At 48.1% G+C, this 24630-nt stretch overlaps 2 protein-coding genes across 3 annotated transcripts in view; both read right to left on the bottom strand.

Moving 5' to 3' along the window:
* Positions 1-1449: 1449 nt before the first annotated feature.
* SELENON (selenoprotein N) lies at positions 1450-16166 on the bottom strand. Of its 2 annotated transcripts, none has more exons than XM_042885010.1 (12): positions 16059-16166; positions 13128-13245; positions 12222-12349; positions 11357-11569; positions 10566-10690; positions 9077-9214; positions 7366-7447; positions 6224-6412; positions 5177-5282; positions 4207-4319; positions 3416-3517; positions 1450-2843 (listed from the first exon to the last, which is right to left on the bottom strand). In XM_042885010.1, the coding sequence occupies exons 1-12, from the start codon at positions 16164-16166 to the stop codon at positions 2673-2675; spliced, it is 1593 nt and encodes a 530-aa protein (XP_042740944.1). In that variant the 3' UTR covers positions 1450-2672. The 2 variants fall into 2 exon arrangements, with proteins under 2 accessions (XP_042740944.1, XP_042740945.1); XM_042885011.1 differs by lacking the exon at positions 16059-16166 and adding an exon at positions 13623-13718.
* A 4940-nt stretch (positions 16167-21106) lies between these two features.
* MAN1C1 (mannosidase alpha class 1C member 1) overlaps positions 21107-24630 on the bottom strand; it is a 42872-nt gene continuing 39348 nt past the window's right edge. The window contains exons 10-12 of the mRNA XM_042885008.1: positions 24084-24256; positions 23210-23325; positions 21107-22595 (exon numbers count right to left, since the gene is read on the bottom strand). Coding sequence (XP_042740942.1) covers positions 22472-22595; positions 23210-23325; positions 24084-24256 — 413 coding nt within the window. The 3' untranslated portion in view covers positions 21107-22471. The remainder of the gene's footprint in view (positions 22596-23209; positions 23326-24083; positions 24257-24630) is intronic.

The raw sequence follows: 24630 nt of genomic DNA, 5'->3' as shown, positions 1-24630 counted from the left end.
GCTGAGCTGGTGGGATCGGTTTAAGGAACGCGGCTACAGGCGGCCCGCACAGCCCGTCACACCGAGCGGCACCGGCGCACGCAGATCCAGAGGCAGAGCAGCGCTGCTTTCCCACGAAGTGCTGCTGGCAGACATCAGCTCTGACCCGTTTGTGGATTTAAGGCCAGAGCGTCACGAAGCACAGGAGATCGTGAAAAGCAGCATCGCCCTCCCCCTTTGGAATATCACAAGCTTACTGAAAAATATAGTAAGATTACAAATATAAGAGAAAACGCTTGGCACGTATTAAAAAAAAAGTCCTCAGCTAACAGTTTCTGTCCAGAGCCCGTTCACAGCAGTGGATGGAAGGTGACAGGTTGATTGGGATGTCTTGTGGTTCATGAGATAACACGAGGACGCTGCTGAATCCAGGATTCTCCAGATTGCTCCAGGCTAAGGATGGCTGTTTGGGCTCCTGCTTCAATTCAGCCGAATGCCTTCTTGCCGTGCTCACAGCACCAGGGAGAGAGGCTCCGGTCCCTCCTCTGCCTGCTGCTCCCTAGCTTTGCAGAACTGCTCCTGTACCTGATTCCCCAAGCTTTGAGGAGACAACCCTGAGTTGTTTCAGCCACTGCTCTCTCTGGCCCCTTCTGCTGCAAAACCAGTCAAAAGAGAAATAAATGGAATGAATACACGTGTGCTGCTTTGAAGTCTGCAGCTCCAGACTAAGAGGCTAACAAAAAGTGAGAAACGAACAGAAACCCTCAGGTGAAGCTCCTGCTGTAAAAGCTGTAAGAGCAGATAACACTAAAGCAGTGCTTCCCAAGGTGCTGGATGGAGGTAGGCACTGTGCTCTGTTGCTCTTGCCTTGATTCAAAGTCCCCAGAAGGGTCAGAGGGGGCTGAGCTGCCATGGTGACTTGACTCCTGGTCTCTTTAACGCTGTCTGGAGGCTTTGACACTTTCCACAGCCACCACTGAAAGCACTGCCTGTATGTAATCCAAACCTGTAATTACTGCAGGCCACTTGGAGGGTTAGAAAAGTGTGGAACTAATGCATAGTTAAAAAGCCAATACTAGGAAACATCCCACAGGTAATTAATCTCACTTAGAGCAATTAGCTACACTACACTGAGTTGTTCAGAGGTCCATCTAAACTCGGCCTGATGACCTCCAGAGATCCCTTCCAACCTTTTCCCTTCTGTGGTTCTGTGAATCGTGACCCCAGCATCCCTTCCAGGTCCTGATGCCCAGAATGAAAGTACCCCCCTTTCCCCTAACTCTGGATTTGGTCCAACAAAACTGTGCTTCAGAGAGCAGAAAAAGTATCAATTGAAAGGGCTGCTTGCAGGCATCTTTTGAAGATGGTTTGTCTCACCTATTTACAGGAGTGTGCTTAAAACACCATTTCTTTTACTTTTCCTTCCCTAAATTTCACTCACTGTGCAGTCAGCCATTGGTACAGAGGAGGAACAACTGCTCAGGATGTTTGTAGACAAGAGCAATTGGCGCTCTGTCCGAACAGTTCTCTCCCTGGAAGGAGGCAGTTTCTTTAAAACTGGTCCATTCTAAACCATCCAAAACTCTCAGGATAAGGCTGAACCTCCCCTTCCTAAAGGTAACTTTATCACGGTTCATTATTCAGTATGACTTGAGAAATCAGAGCAAACATGCACTGAGTATTTTGTCACTGCTGCCGACACACTGGGAGAACAAAGCTCTCAAAACAGGTGGGGTGGGAGTAGCTTTGGTCTGAATAGGATGGGGGCACAGTTCAGTACAGCTCCCATCGCCTGTAGGCACACCCTAGGACAGGTGGAGCTCACTGCCAGAGGCTCTGGCCCTTATTCCCCAAGTTAACCCATACCTGACATCTCCGAGCTGCACCACACCTCCAATGCCCCATTCTCCACTCCTAGTTGCACCACATCAACCTCACCATCTCCATCAGCTGCAAAGACTGTGAGTGATACAGCTCTTGCACCACGTCGCTCAGGATAACCATCCCAGGAAGCTGGGAGGAGGCTACTTCAGAGATCAAGCTACATCTTCCTACTTCCACGCCTACACATTATCAACTACAGTCCTTTACACACAGGTTGCCACTGCTGTCAAGAATGCTGTCACAAAGAACTGGGATCCACGCCACAGAGCAGCCTACAGCTCAGTGCTGCTGGCAGGAAGCTCGGCACACACCAGCTGCCCAGGGAAGAGCTTGCTGTCTGCACTGGATTCTGTGCACTCGCCCACACAGCACGGATGTGCATCATGATTGTTCAGTCATCACAGCAGTGCTGTTCTCTGTAACTCAACACACAGTCCTTGAGATCAGATGTTTCCTGGTGATGCTTGGTATGGCTGTAGAAAGAGTTTCATCCCAGAGTCTGAGCAGGAGGAGGAAGAGTATGGGGGTGGGTGGCAAGACGTATGCACAAAGAATGTTTATAGATCCAAGTCTTTTCACTCCTGTAAAAACTTGCCTGAACTCAGAAGGGCAGATGACATAAACTGGTATCACTTGAAAGTTTAGCCTTGAACCAACATCTCCAGATCATCCATGGAAAAGCCCCCGTTCTGGAATTGTCTGCATCTTAACATCAGTGCATGGCACAAAGATGAGGAAGAACTGCTGCAATCGAAATGGATGTCTGAAGTGTTTGGCCAACTCCATGAGGCATTCGGGTGCCTTTGGTTTTAGTTCTGCAAATAAGCTTTTGCTCTTTGCAGTCCTTCCTTAAGAAACTGGAGGTAAGTTGCAGTAGAAGGGTCATCAAAATTGGATGAGAAACTAAAGATACTACTTTCAACATCTTCAGGCTTCATAGAAGTAATATCCAGGAAGTAGTTGGCATTGATGTGGTGAATCTAGGAGAGAAAACAGATGGGAAGACTTTAAAGGCCAGCACAATCTCCCATCCACTGCCTTGGCCTCTAGCCATGACACAAGACTGCAACACTCTGAAAGAATCTCAAACACTTTGCAAATGCTAATTCAGCATCGAGGATTCGGGTTTGCATTTCACAGTCAGACAAAGATGAGCAAAAGACAACGGTCCATTCTTTCCCTTGAGAGTGCTGACCCCTCATTTAGGTTAAGAAAAATACGAAGGGGATTGGGGAGAAATCACACAGGTGTGAAACTTAGCAACGAGTGCAAGTCAGCACATGGCAGCCCAGCCATGCTGACTGCTGGGGTGCATGCTATCAGACCAGCCTACGTGCAAAACCAGCACATGTGTTTAAAATGCCTTCCATTCCCCAAAGGAAATAGGAGAGGGGCCCACAGAGTCCCTGTGTCATCCACGAGAACAACACACAGTCCTACAAAGCATTGAGGAGCCACAGAATGGCTGAGGGAGCATGGCATTCAGGCTCTGCAGATGAGAGTACATTCAGGTGGGGAGAACCAAGGAAAACTGAAGAGATAATGATCGTACCACCGTGCCATTGGGAAGGCAGATGATCATCTCCACAGGGAAGTTGTATTTTTCAAGGTGCAGGTCAGCCAGCTTGCTGTAGAACTCGTTCTCCCTGTTTGTCTGTAAAGGATCCCCAAAGAAACACACTGTATACACCAAAACTAGCAGAAGAAAGCAGGAGGAGCAATCCTAACATGGGAGCCACTCTGTAACACGGTAGCTGCCTCCATTTTCATGATCTGCTTTATTATTCCCTTGCAAGTGTCCCCCTGCCCTCACACTTCTAAAGCTACAGCTTTTCTCCTCCAAAAAACAAAATCATCCCATTACTGGCAGTTCCCAGGCACATCAACAGTCCAACCCCAGCTTTTCCCAGCATCTCCAGCTCTGTAACTGACCCCTGCTTTCAGCAAAGGCCGAGGGATAGACTCATGAGTGGGGAAAGGTGCAGTCAGGAGATCCAGGAGTCAGAGTATTTGGTTAGTGCCTGGGTTACAGAGAAGTCAGCCTGCCAATAGCACAACAAGCCCTGGACAAGGCTTAAAAGCATCTGGGAGCAGTGAAACATCTGGTTTGGTTTTTTGTACTGCCACCATGACAGAGTGAAAGGGATGACTGTGCTATTTTCTTAGCCAGCCTCTATCTGGTGTTTGTTCTGCCACTGGTTACTAGAACACACAAGGCTTGGAACCAAAATCCCTCATCTGCACAGGTGTGATCTCCCCTCTTCTGCCAGCACCTCTGTGCCAAGCACCACCTGCGTTCACCAGCACCAAACACAAAGAAAGCAGAAGGGCTGTGACACTCACCTGCAGCTCTTCCAGCTCCTTTACAAGTGACCAGCTGCTAATGAAGCTCTCATTCAGCAGGGCGAGGATGGGCGAACTTTCCAGGACAGTCTCCCGGAGAGTTCGCCCCGAACCTGGCACACAAAGAGGGGCACAGAGTTGTTTGCAGCTTCCAGGCTGATTATTGCCACGATTCATGCCACTGCTGAGCTGTTGCAGCAGCTGCCTTAGGCTCCCCCTAACCTGGCACACGGTCTTATTTCCCCTCTGCTGACAGTTTTCCATAGCTTACTGCTTCCAGCATACACTGCTGGTAAAGAAGACTCACCAGAGCAGATCCCACCCACCTGCAAAACAGCACAAGGACCGGGGCAAGAATGTCACAGGGGCTGACAGGGCTGGTGCTCTTCAGAAAAGATCAGAGCCTGCACACTCACCCTGAGTGCCTCCTGCTTTTCACACTAAGCAGAGCAATCTGCCTAGAGAGTTTTTAAGGGCAGACAGGACAAAGATTTCCACACCTCTCCCAGATGTTTCTCCCCTCTTCTGTAGCACACAAGTTATTGGGCACATGGAGGAACAGTCTCACAGCAGCACAATTGCAGGCCCACGCCTGGCTCTGGCTTCTCCCATGCAGGTGTCAGGGACAAAGCAGAGAGCAATGTCTCTTTAACTCTGCAGATACTGCCTCTACCTCAGCAGACTGAGAAGGGAAGAGGGAAGATCAAATCCACACCTTCCCCTCAACAAAGGCACCTAAATGACTGAGTCACCTAAGGCTTTTCTCTAATACATCTAATTTTACCACTGGTATCTAAGCTCTGATCAATAATTCCCCACTTCCAGCCCTTTTCTATCCAGGCATATTCAGTACCAAAATAAGTAACACAACATTTACCACTGGCTCCCTACCAGCTTCCTGACACTCAGCCCTTCTCAGACCCAGAATGAGGTACATCATTCCTCCAGCTGCTGTGGGAGAGTCCCTCACCTCAGCAGGACTGGTCATCCAGGGCACCCCACAGCAGGATTGAGTGCACCAGCTTCTTTTCTGCTTTTGCTCTCTCAAAAGCTTCTGTGAAGGGAAGATAGGAGACCTGGAGACAGATAGGAGACTTTGAGAAACAAAGAACAGCTTATCCCAAATACAAAAGGGATTTGAAGGAACCAAATCTTCCACACCCCAGAGATGGCCTACAACGAGCTGCAGCAGTTCCTGTAAACCAAAGCAATTCTAACTGTGGTGCTCTCCCCAAGGGGGATTTTTATCTTCCCTCACCACAGAGTCAACACGAAGCAGGGAGGCACTTCCATGGCAAGAACAACCTCTTTTCCTGCTGACTTTCAGCTGGTCATCTTGTTACTGCTGCTCAAGTAGAATGCAGCAAGGCACAGCAAGTCTGAAGCATTAACTGTGTTACCATGTTACCCATTCCATTCCTTTAGGAAACCTTCAGGAAGATAGAATTACCCTCAGGTCTGACAAACAGCTGAGGATACAGTGAGACTGTAACAAACCCCTCACAGCAAGTGGGCTTTTATTTGCACAGCCAACTTCACACATTGCAGACAGCCTCCAGATGTGCCTCTGCAGGCTGGGAAACCTGAACTTGAGATATTTATCACAAAGTCTCACTGAAACAGCTTAAAAAATGTCTGAGAAGAACCCTGCACAGAAAATGTTCTGATCACTCAAATGAAGGGAATTTTATCACCAATTCAGCAGGTGAAAGTGAGACTTGCAAGCTCAAGGAGACAGTCAGGGGAGCATTCCTCAGCCAAGGAAGGAGTGACAGGCAGCTGCCATCTGCTCCACAGGCTATTGTCATATTAAATAGTTTCTATATATAACCCAGTGCTATAAATCACTGTAGGATGCAGCAGCATAGGGAGCACACACTGAGTTGCTCATACCACTCTGAATGCTGAGCAGGTTGTGGCCTCTGGTTTCTGCTGGTCCTCAAAGTGACTGAACATCTCAGTAAAAGTGACCTGCCTCAGTGAAACACGCCAGTGAAAAGCACAGCCTGTTCCTCACCTTCTTAAATGGATACATGGCCACCTCCAGCTTCTGGGCTGCCTCTTCCCAGGAGATTTCCTGCTGCCAGGTTATCTCTTCAAACACAAACTGAATAGGCTCCCCTGAGGGATCCCTGCTGTCAATCACATTTCCATTCTCATCATAGATCACAGAGGGGATTGAGGGCCCCGTGGATTCCAGCTCCATCTGCAGAAGAGGCTCAGAGTCAGACGTTGTAGATATTCAGCTATGGGTTTTTCTGTATAGCAGGACGGGATAAAGATGCAAATTAAGACTTCACAGCTCCTAATGAAGACAGAGACCCATCTATCCTGGAGCTGCACCTGAACAACCGTAGATTTGTTTTACTGGGGAATAACAAGAAGGCAACTTCATTTCTGTCAGTTATTGTTTGCCTGTGCTATCTAGATTGGAAATGCATGAGACTTGTTCATCATGTGTTGCCATCTTCTGAGTGGAGATTATTGACTGTGGCATATCAGACCCTCAAAATGATTAGAATCTGCAGAGCTAATCTTGTTCACACGGTCAGCAAAGCCCTTATGCAGTCTGTGCCTATAGGCACAAGAAAGTGCAACAAAGAAAGCTGTTCAGGAGCTGCCCTGTAGCTCGGGCTCCTGGTACAATTGAAACTATTTTCTAAGTCTGTTTTCACTAATTTTGCTGATTAAAAATAAATATGGAATCGAGTTCAGGAGAAAATGGGACTGTTCAATTCAGGTATTCAAAATTCTGACTCATATTTCCTGTCCCAAGAACTGGGATTACCACAGAATAGAGGAATAAGCTCACGCAGTGTCTGAATCCAGACACACTGTTGTACACACAGCCCTCTGGGCTCAGAGCCTGCGTCCAGCTCCCTCACCCCTTCTGCCTGTCAGCCAGCTCTTTAAAAATAGAAAAGTTCATGTGAGTCCAGGAGGTTAAGATTCAACCCACAGGGACCAACAGGGGGGTGTACAGTCACGTTGCTGCAAAGGACATACACAGATCAACAGAGAATACATTATTATATGGAAGCATTCAACAGAAAGCTCTAACCAGCAGGGATAACTGAGGTTATGCAGCTCAGGCACACGGCAGCACAAATCCTAGCCAAGATCCAGCATGCACACAGAGGACCGAGTGTGGTTACAGACCTGAGGCAGGTAACCTATATCCACTTCCATGTTGCTGCCTTCACTCGCTCCATACAGCCACTCCATATCAACATTCAGAGACCTGCAAGGTGAACCCAGAACGTTCAGCCACCCAAGGCTAAAGCTGTGCATGGCAAATCCTGATGCTCTTCTTCAACGGCCCGCACTGAGGCTCAGAATCTGGAGGTTCTTAGAGATCACAGTGTTTCCTGCACAGGATCAGTGATGGTGGATCCCTGCTGGCTCAGGGCCCAAACACCCACCCAACATTTCAGGCAAATGCATTCATACATTTGAGTAGCATCAGACTAAAGAAGACAGAGGTATATCTGCACATCCTTCCCTGCCAGCACATAACTTGCACCTTCTGATCTCTCTGAACTTTTAAAAGTGTTTTTTTGTTTTTTTTTTTTGGAAGCAAAAGGCTTTTTGTAAGGAGTTCTGGCAGAGCTGTAAGTGTCTGCTTGCTCTGCTGAATGTGCTGACAGAGCCATAAGGACAGAGACACCAGGATTTTAGAATGTAATTTTCTCTCCTGCCATCACAGGCAAAGAGAATTGAGGCTCCCTTCCCCTAGAACACTTCCAGCTGCTTGCCAGAGAGCAGGAATGAGCTGGTGTGAAACTACACCATAAAACGAAATGACAAGCAGAAATGTTTTGAAGTGTGTGCATCAGACTCTGCTGAACTTCAGGGCTTTCAGCCAGGCACTGAGATCATCAGGGGCTGCTGCCTCTTCAGTCCCCTTCCAGCTCTCCCCATGCTCCAAGTACAAAGGGACAGTTCCTGGTGAATGAATCAGACCCTAAAATAAGTCAAGGATTCTCAGTAACTGCAGAGATGCATTTGCTGGTATTACAGGCAACTGTAAAGCTCATTTCACTCAGATTTTCCAAGGAGTTGGCTGAAAAGCATCAGCTCATCCAGCTGACACCCAAGGAGCCTTTGCAGCTTACAACAAGCATTTGACTTCTCCAAGTGTCCTGGCCAAGCAGGGGCTGCAGGGACAGGGCAGAGGATCACAGCCAGCCTGAAGCAGTGCTGATAATGAAGAGGCTGCTGTCTGTCTCTAGGGCAATATCTCTAGGAAAACTTAAACTCACCACTCCCTTGTGTCTTCCCAAGTAGCTGCATATACCTCCCTTCTGAGCTGGTGTGGCACAGTACAGCTCAGACTTGGATTCTCATTACAGTCAGGTTATACAAAGACATCAATCCCTAGCCCCATTTACACCCTGTGTCTCCTGTGATCTCTGCCCAGCTTGTCCCTCCCTCCCTCCTCAGTCCTTGTCCTTCTCTGCCTCTCCCAGGCCTGATGCTCTCCCCTCACACCTGTTGATAAGCAGAAGTATTCCTGAAAAAACTGCATCAGATCCAGTTTAGGGAACTGATAGTTTGGTTCTACCTACAGAAAACACGACAACACTAGCAGAGAAGGATGTGCAAACAAAACAGAAGCAAACAGCAAAACTATCAGGCATAGAGCTCAGACTGCAGATTTGCCTTTCCTGTACAGGCCAGGACAACCATGCACTGCAGTGCTCTGCTCAGGGCTGTCACTGCACCCATATTTTCAAATAAAAAGAGCCCACCAGCCTCCTTCCATGCACAGTCTCCACCTCTGCTTTGTACAGGACAGGATCCCAGAGTCCCTGGGCTTCATTTACCACAACCCTCAGGTCTGTTCAGCACACAAAATAAACTGCTGTACCTCTTGTTAGGGACGAAGAGCTTAAACTCTCGCACATGGGAAGAATCCTTGGAGAGGACAATGTAACCTGTGAACTGGCCTGGGGAAAACCAGAAGGGGAAGTCTGGTGGCTCGTTGAGCTGGAACTCAGCATGGATCCTGAAACGAGATGGGAGCCATCAGCTCCAGAGCTGGGAGGAAGGGATCGTGCACTGCAAACGACAGCAGAGAGAAGTGATCTGCAGGCACCAGAAAGTACAGCTGCAGGAGAGAGGCTCAGTTCAAAAAGCTTTTCATGTCACACAACAAAGAAGGTAAAACTGGAGCAGATTCCCAGGGTCAGCAGTGTCGTGGGTACTGATACCTTTTGGAAGTGGGCAATAAGTGTACACCCAGCAAGGATGAATTACATTATGAGCCCCTGAAACACAGAAACAAACTCAGACACCCTCAGTCTGCCTTCCAGTCTAATTGGGCAAGTAGCAGTTGTATTTAACAAAGACAGTAAAACAATTCTATAGAATTCTCCTTTCCCTTGGAGAAACACTCCATCCCCCCTCTTCCTCCTCAGAATTTCAGTCAAACACTGCAAAGTGTGACAGCATACTGGCTGCTGTCCTGCACCTGGGCAACACCACGCATGCTGTGACCCTGGGAGAACACAGGTGCCACCTTCAGGCCTCAGGAAAGCATCACACAGCTGCTCCCACCCAACTCCAGCCAGGGCACATCTAGTCCGGGCACAGCACTGCACACAGAGCACACGCAGAGCACAGACAAAACACAAACGGAGCACACGCAGAGCACAGACAAAACACACACAGAGCACACACAGAGCACACGCAAAGCACACGCAAAGCACACACAAAGCACACACACAGCACACACAGAGCACACACAAAGCACACGCAGAGCACACACAGAGCACACACAAAGCACACACAAAGCACACACAAAGCACACACAGAGCACACACAGAGCACACACAGAGCACACGCAGAGCACACAGAGCACACACAGAGCACAAAGCACACACAGAGCACACACAGAGCACAAAGCACACGCAGAGCACACGCAGAGCACACGCAGATCACAGACAGAGCACAGACAGAGCACAGACAGAGCATACACAAAACACACAGAGCACACACAGAGCACACGCAGAGCACACGCAGAGCACACACAAAGCACACACAGAGCACACACAGAGCACACGCAGAGCACACGCAGAGCACATGCAGAGCACACGCAGAGCACACACAAAGCACACACAAAGCACACACAGAGCACACACAGAGCACACACAGAGCACACACAGAGCACACACGGAGTACAAAGCACACACAAAGCACACACAAAGCACACACAAAGCACACACACAGCACACACACAGCACACACACAGCACACACAAAACACATGCACGCTCTCTGGCACATTGCAGCCTTCTCCACTCCCCTGAGATATGCTACAAAACACAAGTTCTCTAAAGGCTGGCCCCGTGCCCTTACCTGAATGCTATGGTGTAGTAGTAGGTGCTGATGGCTTGGATACAGGCCACGGATCCTTGGGGAGCAAAGCGGGTTTTGACGAAGGGGCGCGGGTGGAACATGCTCAGAAGCCTGTGGATGATGATCTATGGCAAGAATTGTAACAGATAAGAATGACAGCACCTTGCCTATCGCAGATAACAGGTCAGATGCAGCCCCAAAACAACCCCCCATCAGATCAGCAAGACAGGAGACTTGCTGTGACTTGAAAATTAGCTTGGAGTCCTACCTAGCCACAAAATAGAGGCTTTCTTTAAAAATAAATCCATCGCCCATGTTTTTTAAAGCTATTCCTGCTGTTCACGAGATTCCATTATCCCAACTGGGTGAATGAGCATGCTAAACTGATCCACGTATCTAATCAATACTCCTTAAGAGTGAGTAAGCAATCAATAAACACAGACTGTGAAGATGTATCAGCTATGTGATCAGGGACACCTATTGGGGCACCCACACTGGCTTTACAGCTAGACTAAGAAGTCATAAAGCAAAGTGGAGTTCCTCCAGTCAGCCTTACAAATGACAGATACCCTGAGATGTTGCCTGCTTTCAGTTTTTACTGAAATAATTCAGTTTTTACCTCTGATTTAGAAGACAATGCTCCTGGCTGTACCCTGCAGCCTTTTTGCTGCCTTGGAAAGTCCAGGGAGACAAGCAATAGCCTTGTCCATTCAATTTATCTGGGCTATAAAGCAGTACACATTCATACAAGCCACCTCTCAGATGTATGGGAATCAAATTTCGTATCTCACCTCTTTGCCTTTGGGAGGTGGAGGGTAAAACCTGTTGTTGGAAAGATATCCAGTGAAGATGTTCAATTCGCTAGGAATTATCCACCACGGATCACCAAGATCCAGTTTATTCTTCGGAGGAAGAAAGGCTTTAAACTGTCTGGCAAGCATCACACTCCTAAGGGACGCAGGAGCAGTCCAATTCCTCAGCCCAGAAAGAGCGACGTGAGAGATCTGTTAAAAGACAGCATCAGAGCCCAGCCTTCAGCCCTCACACACACAGCAATGCTGATGGATGTAACTGTGCTTAAGAGGAGAAAGAAAAAATAATAATAATCATATTTTTAATTCTTTGCACCACCCTGAACACCATCAAATAGTTCTGTCAGCTTTCAGCTACGTGAGCAAAATGGGAGGCAGTGAACAGGGCACAACATCACTGCTTGTGGTGGAGCCACCTCTGGTGTCTGCTTCAAGCTTCCCAGGAAGAGCAGAGCATTCATTCCTTGGGACACAGTGGGGCTGAATGCACTGAAAACAATACAACACTGCAGAAAGCTGCAAGCTTCCTGGTCAAAGCACACAGCTGGACAAAAACTACGTGATGGGTGAACAAGTGGCTGACAAAGGGCTCCAGGAAATGGGGTCACACCAGGCTGGTGGTCAATCATTGGTGGAGTTCCATAGGGCTCCATTTTAGGGCCAGTTCCCATTGTTTCAATCACTGACTTGGGTGCAGGACTTGAAGCTAACTGAGTGAGTCTGCGGGTGGCACTGAACTGAGAGAAGATGCTGACTGTCTGTGCTCATTCCTGGTGATGCTACCAGCCCACAGTACATGGTTACACTGGTATTTCTGGCCCTACACATCCTGCAGGATACATACTCCCAAGAAACCATCTTTGCTCTTCGTCATCGTTTCCATGACCAAAGGCTGGAATTTAGCCACAATGGACAACGTCTCCCCATTTGGATCAGGCACATCCTCTTCAAAGTCTGAGACTGGAGTAATTCCTAGACAAGGAGACAGGAATTAAAGCAGCTGTTTCCCCTTCCTCCCCTCTTAAACCATGGTGAAGTGATTATACATTTTTCCTGGCTAATCTAGGAGCACTGGGAGCTCACCAGCAGTCACTACACTGCGTGCAATGGGGAACCCACCAGAACTTGCAGCCACACCTGGCTTTTGCTACATGACTTAAAGGGGAGCCCTTCTTCCAGTAGATGACACTTTAAACTCCACGGCTGTTAAACACTCTCATCTAATCTAGAAGGGAAAAGACACGTGCTTCAGTCAATTCATTAAACATAAGCAAGCAACTCTGCATTTCAATTGTACTGTTAAGTTCTGCTGGATGTTATCATCACCCCCTGCTTGGCACCACCAAGAGACATTTGCTATGTGCTGATACAGCTCCAAACACGACCTCTCACAGCTGCTATGAGAGAGAATGCTGCAGCAAGAGAAGCATATGATTGAAATAGGATTCACTAACAGTATTGGCCTAGCCTGGGCTGAGCTGTATTTGTTGCATTTATCCATCCCAAATCTCTTATAAGCTCCAGACAAAGTAACTTACATGCTCTGCTAGGCCAGAAACGGGACCTTTAGTCTTATAAAAACGGAACTTTGTGAAAGTAGCATCTAATGCTCAAGCCTTTTCATGAGCAGTCTCTCTTCATGTAAGCAAGATCCAAAACAGCACCCAGAAAAAAAAAAAGAAGACGTCCCTAAAAATTGCTTGTGCTCAGTCTGTGCAGAGCGAGCTGTGCATGGCGGGCAGGAACGCACCTGTCAGCTTCTCAGCTATCGGCTTGAACTCTTCTGGGCTGAGGTACAGATCGTTGTTGGTGTCCAGAGAAGAAAAGAGAAACAGCCCCTCACTGCCCAAAGACTTCAGCGCCACCTCCTGCATTGGGAAGAAAGGGGAAGTGAGGATCACCCCTACCTCTCCCAGAGGCTCATTCGGAGCGCTCTCAGCCTCAGAGTTAATTCGCATTCCTTCCAGGCCACAAGCAGTGATGAAATGAACAGATTAACATCCCTTGGCAGGATTTTGCCTCCTGTGTCATGACTGGGCTAAGATTTTGGCTCCTTGCTCCACAGGTATCACTACCCACCCGTACATCAGGAACCACAACTCGACCACCTCCTCCAGACACTCCTGTAAGATCCCCGTGCCTCAGTCTCTCCCTCTGTAACACTTGGTGGGACAGCCTGCAAAGCCCACATGAAGGTGCCCCAATGGCAAACAGCAATGACATGCGTTGAAATGTGAAGTCTCACTTGAAATGGCCCCAGAAAGGCTAGATTCTGATGGACTTTTCCACTCTGCAGCATTCGTTATTGATGGAAAAACAACAACTTGCAGGCAGGGCGAGAGAGCTCCACATTGCTGTGAAGGAAAGGACAGCAAGACAGACAAGTGGCATCACTCACAGCCAGCAGATCCCACCTGGCCTCTCATTTTGGGGCAGCTTCCCCTGCCACACCAATAAACACCTAAAGGACAAATACTGTCATCTGCTGTTCAGTTGTTTATTGTTTGCTGCACCATTACCATCCCCACAGCTCCTGAACTAGTTTATTTTCCTGTCTGTTACCTGCCAGTCAGAAGCAGCAGTAATGCAGCCCAGAAGGCTGTGCTCCCATCAGCTGCAGCAACAGAAGCACTTAAGAGCCTGCCAGGGTGGTTTCAGGACTGAGCAGATAAAAAAGTAAAGATACTGGAATACAAACCAGAGATCTGGACTCAGACATGACTGAATAAAGGCAGTAGTACAGAACATGGAATGTGAAGAAGAGAGCATAGGAACTACGCAGCTGCAGATAGGAGTAAAGAAACATGAGGGTTATTTATCTACTGAGAGGAGCAACCCATTCAGGAATCCCCATGTTTCTAAAGCCAAAACCACACCTTTACTCCCCAGATGAATGGGGACAAACAAACATGGGGCTCTACATAACGTTTTCCTGAGCAGCTGCCCTGTTAGCTGAGAGCCAGGTGACAGGGTTATGTCGTGAAGTGCTGGACCAGGCTCCAGGGCTTGCTTGGGCATGGCACATCCTGCACCATCCTTACAGTGCAAAGTGCACAGGCTGTGCACAGTGGCAACCTCCTCTGCACAGGAGGCCATCCAGGCTGTGTGCTAAGCTCTAACGAGACGGGCTGCATCCTAGGCCCATCGATGATTCCCTGCTGATGAATCTTTCAGAGCCTCCCTCTTCTTTTGCACTTCACAGAGACGGACCTCAAGGGATGGAAGGCAAATGAGCAACAAAGATTTGATCTGGTGAGACCACCTGCTGCTGTAGCTTAGGAAAACGACATGATAATTTGCTTAACAGGGCTGGAGGCAGAAAGAGGATCAGTTGTGGAGGATCAGTTATGCCCCACACATGCAGAACATTTCTGAGCAGCGAAGGCAGCAGAATATGAGGAAGGGAATGTGGGTGCCAGGTGTTAAAGACATTACCGTCTATCAGTCCATAAGAATGGAGAGCATACTCCAATAACCAGAACCACGTGCTTTAAGCAAGCTGAAGAAAAGTTAAAAACTTCGTTCTGTTCACCTTTTCTCTGATCTCCAGCACTGCCCAGTCACAACCTGCCACAACACTGATTCTGTGGCCACCAACCCCTGGCTGCCTTCACAGCCCACTGGGAGCCAACAGCACCTCAGCATGGCAACCATTGCCATCACCCTGGTGACCATCTCTACCACAGTGGCCTTCTCAGCCCCACGATGGAGCCCTCAGCACTGTGATCACAGAACCACAGAATGTCAGGGATTGTAAGGGACCTCAAAAGATCATCTAGTCCAATCTCCCTGTGAGAGCAGGAGCACCTGGATCAGGTCACACAGGAATGCACCCAGATGGGTTTTGAATGTTTCCAGAGAAGGAGACCCCACAGTATCTCTGGGCATCCTGATATTAACCTTACTATGATGAAGTTTTTTTTTTCTCGTATTTATGTGGAACCTCCTATGTTCCAGCTTGCATCCCTTGTCCCATCACTGCATGTCACTGAGAAGAGCCTGCCTCCATCCTCCTGACGCCCTTTACATATTTATCAACATCAGTGAGGTCACCCCTCAGCTTCCACCAAGCTAAAGAGACCCATCTCCCTCCGCCTTTCCTCCTAAGGGAGATGCTCCACTCCCTTCATCACTATTGTGGCTCTGCGCTGGACTCTCTAAAGCAGTTCCCTGTCCTTGAACTGAAGGGCAGTGATGGACCCCTCAACCTCGTGATGGCCACCTCAGCTGTGCAAATGTTACGTCGGCACCATGATGGACCCCTCATCCCAATGATGGCCACCTCATCCCAATGATGCACCCTTCTGCCCAATGATGACCACCTCAGCGCTGTGATGGACCCCTCAGCCTTATGATGGCCACCTCAGCTGTGTGAATGTCACATCAGCACCATGAGGGACCCCTCATCCCAATGATGGCCACCTCACTGTGTGAATGCCACCTCAGCCCCACGACAGACCCTCAGTCCCATTATGGCCACTTCATACGTCCCACTCTCCCCCATCGCGGACCCCCCAGCCCCGCAGCTCGCTCACTCCAGTCCAAGCGCCCCTCAGCCCGCTTTGCTCAGCTCCCACCACAGCTGCGGGGCGGCCAACCGAAGCCTCGCTTTCCCCTCAGCCCCATCGCGGATGCGCTCCGCCCTCCATTTCCGGAGCGGCCCGACCCGCCGTCCCGTTACCTGCTGCCGGGCGGCCTCGGCGTCTCGGTAATACTTCACGGCGGCCAGCGCTGCCAAGGCGGCCAGGGCCAGCGCCAGCCGCGACGGAGCCGCGCCGGGAACCGCCATGGGCCGAGCGCTCAGCGGCGCCGCTCCGCCATGGCCGCGGCGGGAGGAGCCGGGCTGAGGGAAGGGCTCCGCCCGCAGCGCGAGGCCCCGAGGGGGTGAGAGGGAAAAACGGAACTTTGTGCTTGGCAGCTGCTGTGCTTTGTCGGGTTGCTCAGGTTGGAAAAGACCTTCCGGATGATCGGATCCAACCGCAGCCTAACCGTACGTAACCCGAACAGCGCTCCGCTAAGCCGTGTCCCAAAGCACCGCATCCAGACGGATTTTGAACGCGTCCGGGATGGTGACTCCACCGCCTCCCTGGGGCGCCCGTTCCGGTGCCCACAACCCTTTCTGTAAAGATTTTCCTGATATCCAACCTAAACCTCCCCTGGTGACACTCGAGGCCGTGTCCTGTCAGCACGAGAAGAGCCCAGCCCTGCTCCCGCTGCAATCCCCTTACAGATAGCTGAGGATACAAGCTCTGCCCTCAGCCTCCTCTTTTCCAAACTGACCCATCCCAATTTCCACAGCTGCTCATCATAAAACCTGTGCTCCTGTCCCTTTTAACAGTCAGTACAAGTTTCACTTGCTTTGCTTTCACAGGGATTGAAGGCCCATGGCCATAATGGCTCGGTCACTTTGCAGCTGCAGGACAATTCTCACCTGCAGTCTGAATGGAGCTGCTGCCATCCCTGCTCCTTGCACCTCAGTCTTCTTTGGGTCCTTCCCACCACCCTCTCACCCTTGTTATGGACATCAGTGACACCACAAACTTTGACACACTGAGTTCTTTGTGCTCCTCTGGGTGGTTGTCACATTGCTTCTTAGCACTTGATTGGCCAAGAGGTATATATTTAGTCATTTTAATCTTTTCCCTATCAGTCATCTCCTGCTCTTCCCTACATGCAGTCCTGCACTGCACTGAAATCTTCATTGCTCAGGAAGATTTAGTGCTGTGTTTTGGTGCTGCAGGGTTAGCACTGCAGGTTGGTTGAGCTCCCTAAGGGCAGCAGGAAGCAGTAGCATTTAATCTTGTGAAGCTTTTGCTGTTTCGTAAACCTTCCTAATCATTTCTGTCTAAGGAGTGTTTTGGTTAGAGAGCGAGACCGAAAGCCATGAAGAAGGCAGTGTGAGCTGCTCAAGGAAGAGGCCGGTAACCCTGAACAAAAGCCTTGAGCGTGGAGTTGTGAGAAATCCCCAGGACCAGCAAAAAAAGCAGTGCGTTTTCATAGGAACAGAGTAGTGCTGCACACAGGTTTGGACTGGGAGATAAGTGGCTGGGGAGCTGGTTGACAGCAGTCTCAGTGTGAATCTATTCTGGGGTGCATTAAACACAGCACAACCAGCCACTCAAGAGGAGATTCTCACACATTTACCATTGGTCTGGCCTCACTTAGAATACTGTGTGCTGTTCTCAATTTAAAGAGGGTTTTAAGATGCTTGCATGTGTCCAGAGGAACACAACAAAGCTGGTAAAAGGGTAGGAATGAATGTCCTATGAGAAGCATCTGAGGACAATGTGTGTGAAGCTTGCAGGAGAGGTTGAGGAATCACCTCACTGCCCTCCACAACTTTGTGAGGAAGGGAAGCATTCATCTTTCCTCCCTGTTATCAGCAGCAGGATGCATAGCATGGCACAAAGCTGTGTTAGGAGAGGTTCAGATTGGACATCAGGAATAACTTACTTACTACGAGGGTAGTTAGATACCAGAACTGACTTCATAGAGAGATGGCTGTCCACGATTAAGAGGCATTTGGAGAACGCCCTTCAACGTAATTTAACTTTGGTTCAGTTCCAGGGTAGCCTGCCAGCTGGAAGGGACCTACCAACAAAGATTATTGAGTCCAACTGAAACTATTCTATTCTAAACACAGTGCACTAGAATGCACCCAGTAACACATAAACAGAGATTATCTACCACTCCAATCAGTGCTGTTACATCTGCATGGCAGAGGGAGGGAGCAGAGGGCTCCCTATAGAAAAAAAGTGTTCACAAAACTCTATCACTGTTTTTTGCCCCATCAGTCTAAGAGCACAGCTTGGGCCATGGGGAAGAAATGGGAAGAATGGAATTAACAAAGCACTGAAATAATGGATAGGAATAGAGACGATGCTGATTGAGTTGGTCTCCAGTTAAGGAGCTGTGCTTTAAACTTTCCTTGACTCACCAGGTTGGACAGAGAGGTGTAGAGAGCTTTAGTTTACCTCAAATAACCTAGCAAGTGCTTTTAGAGCATAAACTATAACAGGATGAGACAGCTCTGAAACAGGATAAATATACCTGAGTGTCTGGGGAACGAGCAAGAGGTGACATGAAATGGCAGACCCTGCAGATGGAAAAGGAGACCTGATGGAGTGGCTGGCAGAGCCAAAATGGTATCGTGTAGATAAGAAGCAGAGAGGCTCATTTTATAGCTGAACCATTTCCAGCATCATCAGCAAGCATATAAAAAATGACAGAGTTGAATTATTTGGTAGGAAGAAGAATGAAAGACAAAAGGTGAAGTAATTCAGGGCATCTGCTGGGAACCAATTCTCCTCAAAGGAGAACAAAACCAACTTCTGGCTGTGTGCTGCTGGTTCTTGAGATCACACATTACAGTGCTGAGGAGGAATTTCAAATATTCAGACATCTGCGGCCCACCCAGACACCTTTGTTTCAAAGGAAATCCTCCTGATAGAGAAATAATGAGGAAGATTTGCATCATGAAAATTCACCCAGCAGGAAAATACTGTCCTGCATTCCTCTGCTCCCAGCAGGGAGAGTCCAGACAAAAGTAAGAAAAAAGAGCTTGGTAGAGAAATGGAAAGCTTGTATTGAGATTTTTTGGAGTAGAACAGGTTTTCCATACTCCAGAACACACAGAGCACCTCCATGTTCCAGAGTGGCATGATCTGAGAGAAACCCTGTCCTTGTTTAAATTTATGGCCTCATTCCCATAGCCTGAAACTTGGCCTGTTCTAAAGTCAAAGCGATCCTTACGTAATGGAAAGCAGCACTGAAGTCGGAGCTGTGCCCACAAATGGACAAAGTACCTGGAAACAGAACAGCCCCTGAGGCAGTGAGTGCTGGTCAGCCTGCAGCCCAAAAAATCCTTTGGAAAGCAGGAAGGAACGGGGAGCATTGAAGTCTGGCTTCACATGGGGCCTCTCAAAGGGAATAAGAATTACTGAGATGCGTTTATTGCATCTCACGGTAGATGCACTGTGACACAGAACTACACAGGCAGACGTGGGAAACACATTTCAACCTAGAAAAGGAATGGGCAGTGAAGCTGCAGTGTGAAGTTTGGTTCAGACATTTCACAAGTAGAAGAGTATGAGCCAACACCTCCCGAATTCCCATGTGCTTGCATTCCTCGCTTGCATTTTCAATCCATTCCAGCAAGTCACTCACATGGGCTCTCTAGTCAACAGCATTGACAACAGCAAAATGCATTGACAATCCTTATTGAAAGCATTCCTGATTCCATTCTAATCACCTGTCTCCATACAGAATGAAGCCACAGACCCAATGCAGTGAGAAGTAACAGCTGGAACTTTGTAACTGCCAGCTCTGGTAGCTGGAGCTCAATGCATCACACATGAAACAATCAGATATGCATTTATTTTCTGGTTTGCTTTGTCTTATTCCTCTGTACAGTCAATTGGCAACAGCCAGCTGTTCTACCAGTTACTAGTTTTCATCTCCAGCACGTGATGGAGCTTTTATCAGAACTCCATTTAAAGGAAATTCCCTACAGACATAAACCAGGATCACATTCTGATGCTGAAAGTCAACACAATCATCTCAGTTCCTGAATCTGAATGCAAGAGAGGAAATAGGAAAGAACCTGGGCTGATACATTTCCTGCTAAGGTGACTCTAAAGTACAAAACACCATGCATCAACAGCATAACTGAATCACAGAATCACAATGGTTGGAAAACACCCTTAGGATCATGCAGTCTGACCATTAACCAATCCCCACCACACTCATTAGAGCACAGCCAAATCATGCACCCAACGTGGGGCATGAAAGCAGAAGGCAGGAAAGCAGCCCAAAGACACCTATCTTCCCACATGGTTTCTGTTAGACATTTAGAGTGAGATCTCTGGTTCGTGCATAACACCCCATTAATCTACTTGAAGTATGAATATCGAGGGGTTTCCCATGTGGACAAACACAATCCTACCTAGAGGGAAGCACACGGAGTGGGTGCAGGATAAGAGCTGAAAGCCCAGAACTGAGAGTCCTGCAAGCTCAGGGCGCACCAAGGAGTGAGCAGAGAGCAGAAGCATTTCAGAACAGCACTGAGGCAAACATTTCCATTACCTGCACCGCTGTAGGGCAGAAGAATCCCAGTTGTGGCTCAGGGCCGTGCCTTAGAACAGAGCTGATCCTTGGAACCAGGCTTTATTCCTGCTAAACGCAGGCACGCTTAATGCAATGCCTGTGATTAATCCACTGACTTGAGTGACTGACTGTAAGCACGGCCAGAGGTGCCTGCAGAACTGCAGTCTGCAGGAGTGGAAATTCTAAGGATGAATTCTAAGGATGTTTGCAACAAACAGCTTTTATTTTTTTGTGTGTGACTGGTGCCAACCTCCACACGAGTGTCGTGGTAAGCAAACTTAGCCATCAGTAAGCTTTACATCAACAGGCCTGAGCTGAGGAAACTCATTGCCAATACAGCCGCTGAACTGCAATAAAGCAGCAGCTTTCCTCCCTAAGTGTGTGCGACTTTACTAATACCAACCCTGCTCACTTATGTGGAAGAGAAGAGCAGTTTTAACCCTGCACCAAGGATCTGTTCCTAAAGGAAGCCAGAAATACCCTACGGGGAGTTATGTTTTACCTAACACTGTTGTGAGAGGCTCCAAGAGCACGTGTTTTAATGTATGGAATTCCCTTGATCCATTATAAATATCATCTGGGCTCAGCTGACTTCCCAAAAATCAAATCCCACAGATAAGACAATTAATTCCCAAGATGTTTATTTACCAATAACCATTCCTCTAGGCCAAGCTTGCCAGTCCACAGTGTTACCCAAGGAACAGAGATAATATCTGATAGCCTTATTTCTCCTGGGCAATTCACAACCATGGATTTCAAAACACGTCTTTTGTTCCCACAACTTGCTCCAAGCAACTTCAAATGGGGGAAAATGCTCCAACTTCCGAGGGCTGTGCAGCTTTGCAGGGGCCAGAAGAAAGACAGGCAGGAGCAAGCATCCCACATCCAGCCCCAAACTGCTAAGCAAGGGCTCCCAGGGACTCTGCACAGCCATCTTCTGCTCAGTCTCACACTGAAGACACACGTGGTGAACAGCAGGGACACGCTGAACAATCCAGCTTCAATTTTTTACTCACGTTTTCTCCTATTACTTCATTCCAGAAGCCAACTTACCTGGGGATTATTTATTTTTTTGCTAGAAAGTAAGGTATCAAGTAGAACTCCTGCTAACCGATAGCAGACTGCAAACAAGCAATTGAAGAGCGGTGCAGATGGGAAGTGCTGTCCATATTCTGGCTAGGTAACACTGGAAATCAACAGATCTGGAGAAACATTCCTGAAACCAACCAGCATTGTCAGCCATCTCAACAAGCAATGTAACAAGTCTTTGGCATATGGCTTTAAAGTAGGATCAACCCAGAAATGCTTTTTATTTTACAAGACTTATATTCCATTTCACAGATTTGACTATTACAGCAGTGGAATTATTACAAGTGATTCGTAACACTTAGTTCTAAATAAAAGTAGAAAAGCACAAAAATGATAATGGAGAGTTAAATGAGATATGATGGGTGGTAAATGTGTTTTAAGAACACAGGGAAAAAAAAGAGTATAAAAATACATCAGGATAAAGAATTTTGCTGACAGGTTTTGCTTCAGTTACAGTTTTGACACCACTTAGAAAGCACAGTCTATTGAAAACTGTTAATTAGAAAGGTGATAATTCCAACGGCATATAAAAGGCAAAAATGAAACAAAAACTGAGAGGAGGAGCGTGTGTGTGTTGTGGGGAAGTGTGTTCTATGGAAAACTTCCAGTCCTTTGGCCACTATAAAGCAAAGTCAGTGGATTTCATATAAATTCTCTGTAGAAAGGAATGTCTATGAACTGTGTTCAGTATGGCCCAGAATAAACATCTCATTATCAGGCTATTAGAGCTCCTCACAGAGGAAAATAAGGTGCATGGTTTCATCTTCCCAATAGAATACTGTCCGGAATTGGACTAGTGCCCCAAAATACCATTTCAGGAACAACACAAATTCCTTTAATGGAAAGGAAATGCAGTAACCTGCTGATGCTGTGGGAGCAGGGTGCTGGGCAATGGCCTCACTATTGCACGCTTGCTTTAGCTTTAAAGTTTGAGTGGTTGACTGGCAGGGGGTGAGCCTCTGTGTTGAACACCCAGTCATCCAGAGACAGCACGTCATCTTCACAGAACAGAAGATAGAGGTACCTGCAGCCATCAGGGCAAGGGGAAGAAGATGGACACAAAGGCAGATTAAAAGGAGCTCAGGTGGGACGCTAAGCATGCGCAAGAGAGCCAGAATGCGATGGGGCTGCTGCTCCCAGAGTGCGTGGTGACAGCTTTCCTGACAGCCCACTTCACTCCCTTGCTGAAAGCTGCCATCCCGGAGGAAGCACAGCACAATGGTGCGAGCACCTGTGCTCAGCCACCCCACAAACGCTACCTCAAGCCACCACCAGAGGCAGATGTGCAGCAAAGGCACAGCAAAGCCACGCCACAGTCAAACCTCCCCTTTGTGCAGGGCACCAACCTGACTGAGGGGACAGCTGCCACTTAAACCATCACAGCTTCCCACTCCTTTTAGAATAGCTCGAATGGCAGGAAGAGTTCTGTAAACCTAGCACATGAGAGTCCTGCAGACTGCCTCTAAAGCAATAGCTGGACATGAGGAAGCTACTAAAGCTCTGCCACACCTGTATCCTTGGCTCAAATTTCCCCACATAAAGTTAAAAACTTTTCTGAATAGAGATTTATGCTGGCAAAGTTGTCGATCTTGCAAGAACTGTGGTATTCTGACATGACCTTTGTGATACCAGACTTACTTCAGAGTCTCTGCAAGGAAAAAACTCTGTTGCATGTTGTCATGGGTTGGGACCGTGGTGTAAACATCTCGGATGCCAGAAAAACCAGCCTCTACTCTGCAGTGTTTTTCCAGAGCCTGAGAAAGGAAAAGAAATCTCAGTAACACGTGACAGCATGGACCAACACGTTAATCATGGGCTGCATTGAAAGTCCACTTTACAAATCAAATTCAGAGTTTGTAGCAGCTTCTGCCTGTCACTGAAGTTAACTGGTGGTTACTCCAGCCTGCAGGAATAAAGCTAGCTCTAATGCAATAGCAAGAGAAACATAAACTGCCTCAGCTGGGTGACTGATTGACCTTGGCATTACACACAACAAAAACAGATCTCAAGTGGCAACTCCAGCTGCCTGCAGAGTCTCTTTTCCAGGGCACCAGATGAATGATGGTTCTGCCACTGAAATGCAGTCCCTGCTACAACGCAGGGCACAAGTTAGGAAGAGGTGAAGGACTTTCTGGTTGGGAAGTTGTAGAGGGAAGAAAACAATAAGACAAAGGGCAAAGCCAGGTTGGCTGATTTTCCCTGGTGAACTCGAAACCAATGGTTCAGAGCACTCCAGGTACAAGGCTGACTCCTTTTTGCAGAAAGCTGTCACATCAACATCAGGTTTTGCTGGCTGCAGCACTCCTCTCCATGAACTTCTGCTGCTTTGACTGATTACATTCGCTACAACCAGCAAAGAAGCTGCACTGAATTGAGCTATTTTGCTTACTTCTGCCCCACTGCAAATGTTTCTCAGTCCCTCACGTTTTAAGTAACTTCTACTCTTTTTCCTGACTTGAAGGAGAGATTCTTGTCAGAATCCAGCAGCCTAAAGGGAGTTTCCCAGCCATACCTTCACGACCTCCCAGCCCCACTGCCTGTACTTGACATCGTGTGTCAGCCTCCACATGTACACGTAGCTTTCCACCACTTCTGGGCGCAGGATGTAGTAGCGCTCGCTGAGTCTGGTTGCCATGGCTTCGGTCCCAGCATCAAAACGAAAGGCTTCAGGGCCAAGTTTGGTATCTAAACAAAATCACACACAGTAATAATCAGTTTGAGCAAGCAAGTAAACAGACTTCAGGTGCTTTTATGCTGTTCAGGAGGCAGACATTTGACTCGGGCTTGCATGAGGTCAGTAGAGAAGATCAATCATGCCTGTGTACATGCGTCAGAGTTACTGCTCACAGTCTGGCTACCATTTAAGCTGAGGATGAAGTGTTTCTGAGGGTGAATACAACTGAAAAAGCAAAGACCTGGACCAGATTTGAGGGGAGAGAGCAGAGTTCACCACTGCAAACAAGTCAGGATCCAGGTGAGAGCACACAGAGAGGCTGAGCATTTCCAAGAGAAAAGTCAAACCCTGTGACTGGACCTGCCACCATTGAGACACTGATGCA

The sequence above is a fragment of the Lagopus leucura genome, unplaced genomic scaffold, assembly GCF_019238085.1.
Source record: "Lagopus leucura isolate 7727_CA_CO unplaced genomic scaffold, USGS_WTPT01 Super-Scaffold_100048, whole genome shotgun sequence".
NCBI classification, from domain to species: domain Eukaryota; kingdom Metazoa; phylum Chordata; class Aves; order Galliformes; family Phasianidae; genus Lagopus; species Lagopus leucura.
The sequence above is the reverse complement of the archived record's forward strand: the minus strand, read 5'-3'. Positions and strand labels throughout refer to the sequence as shown.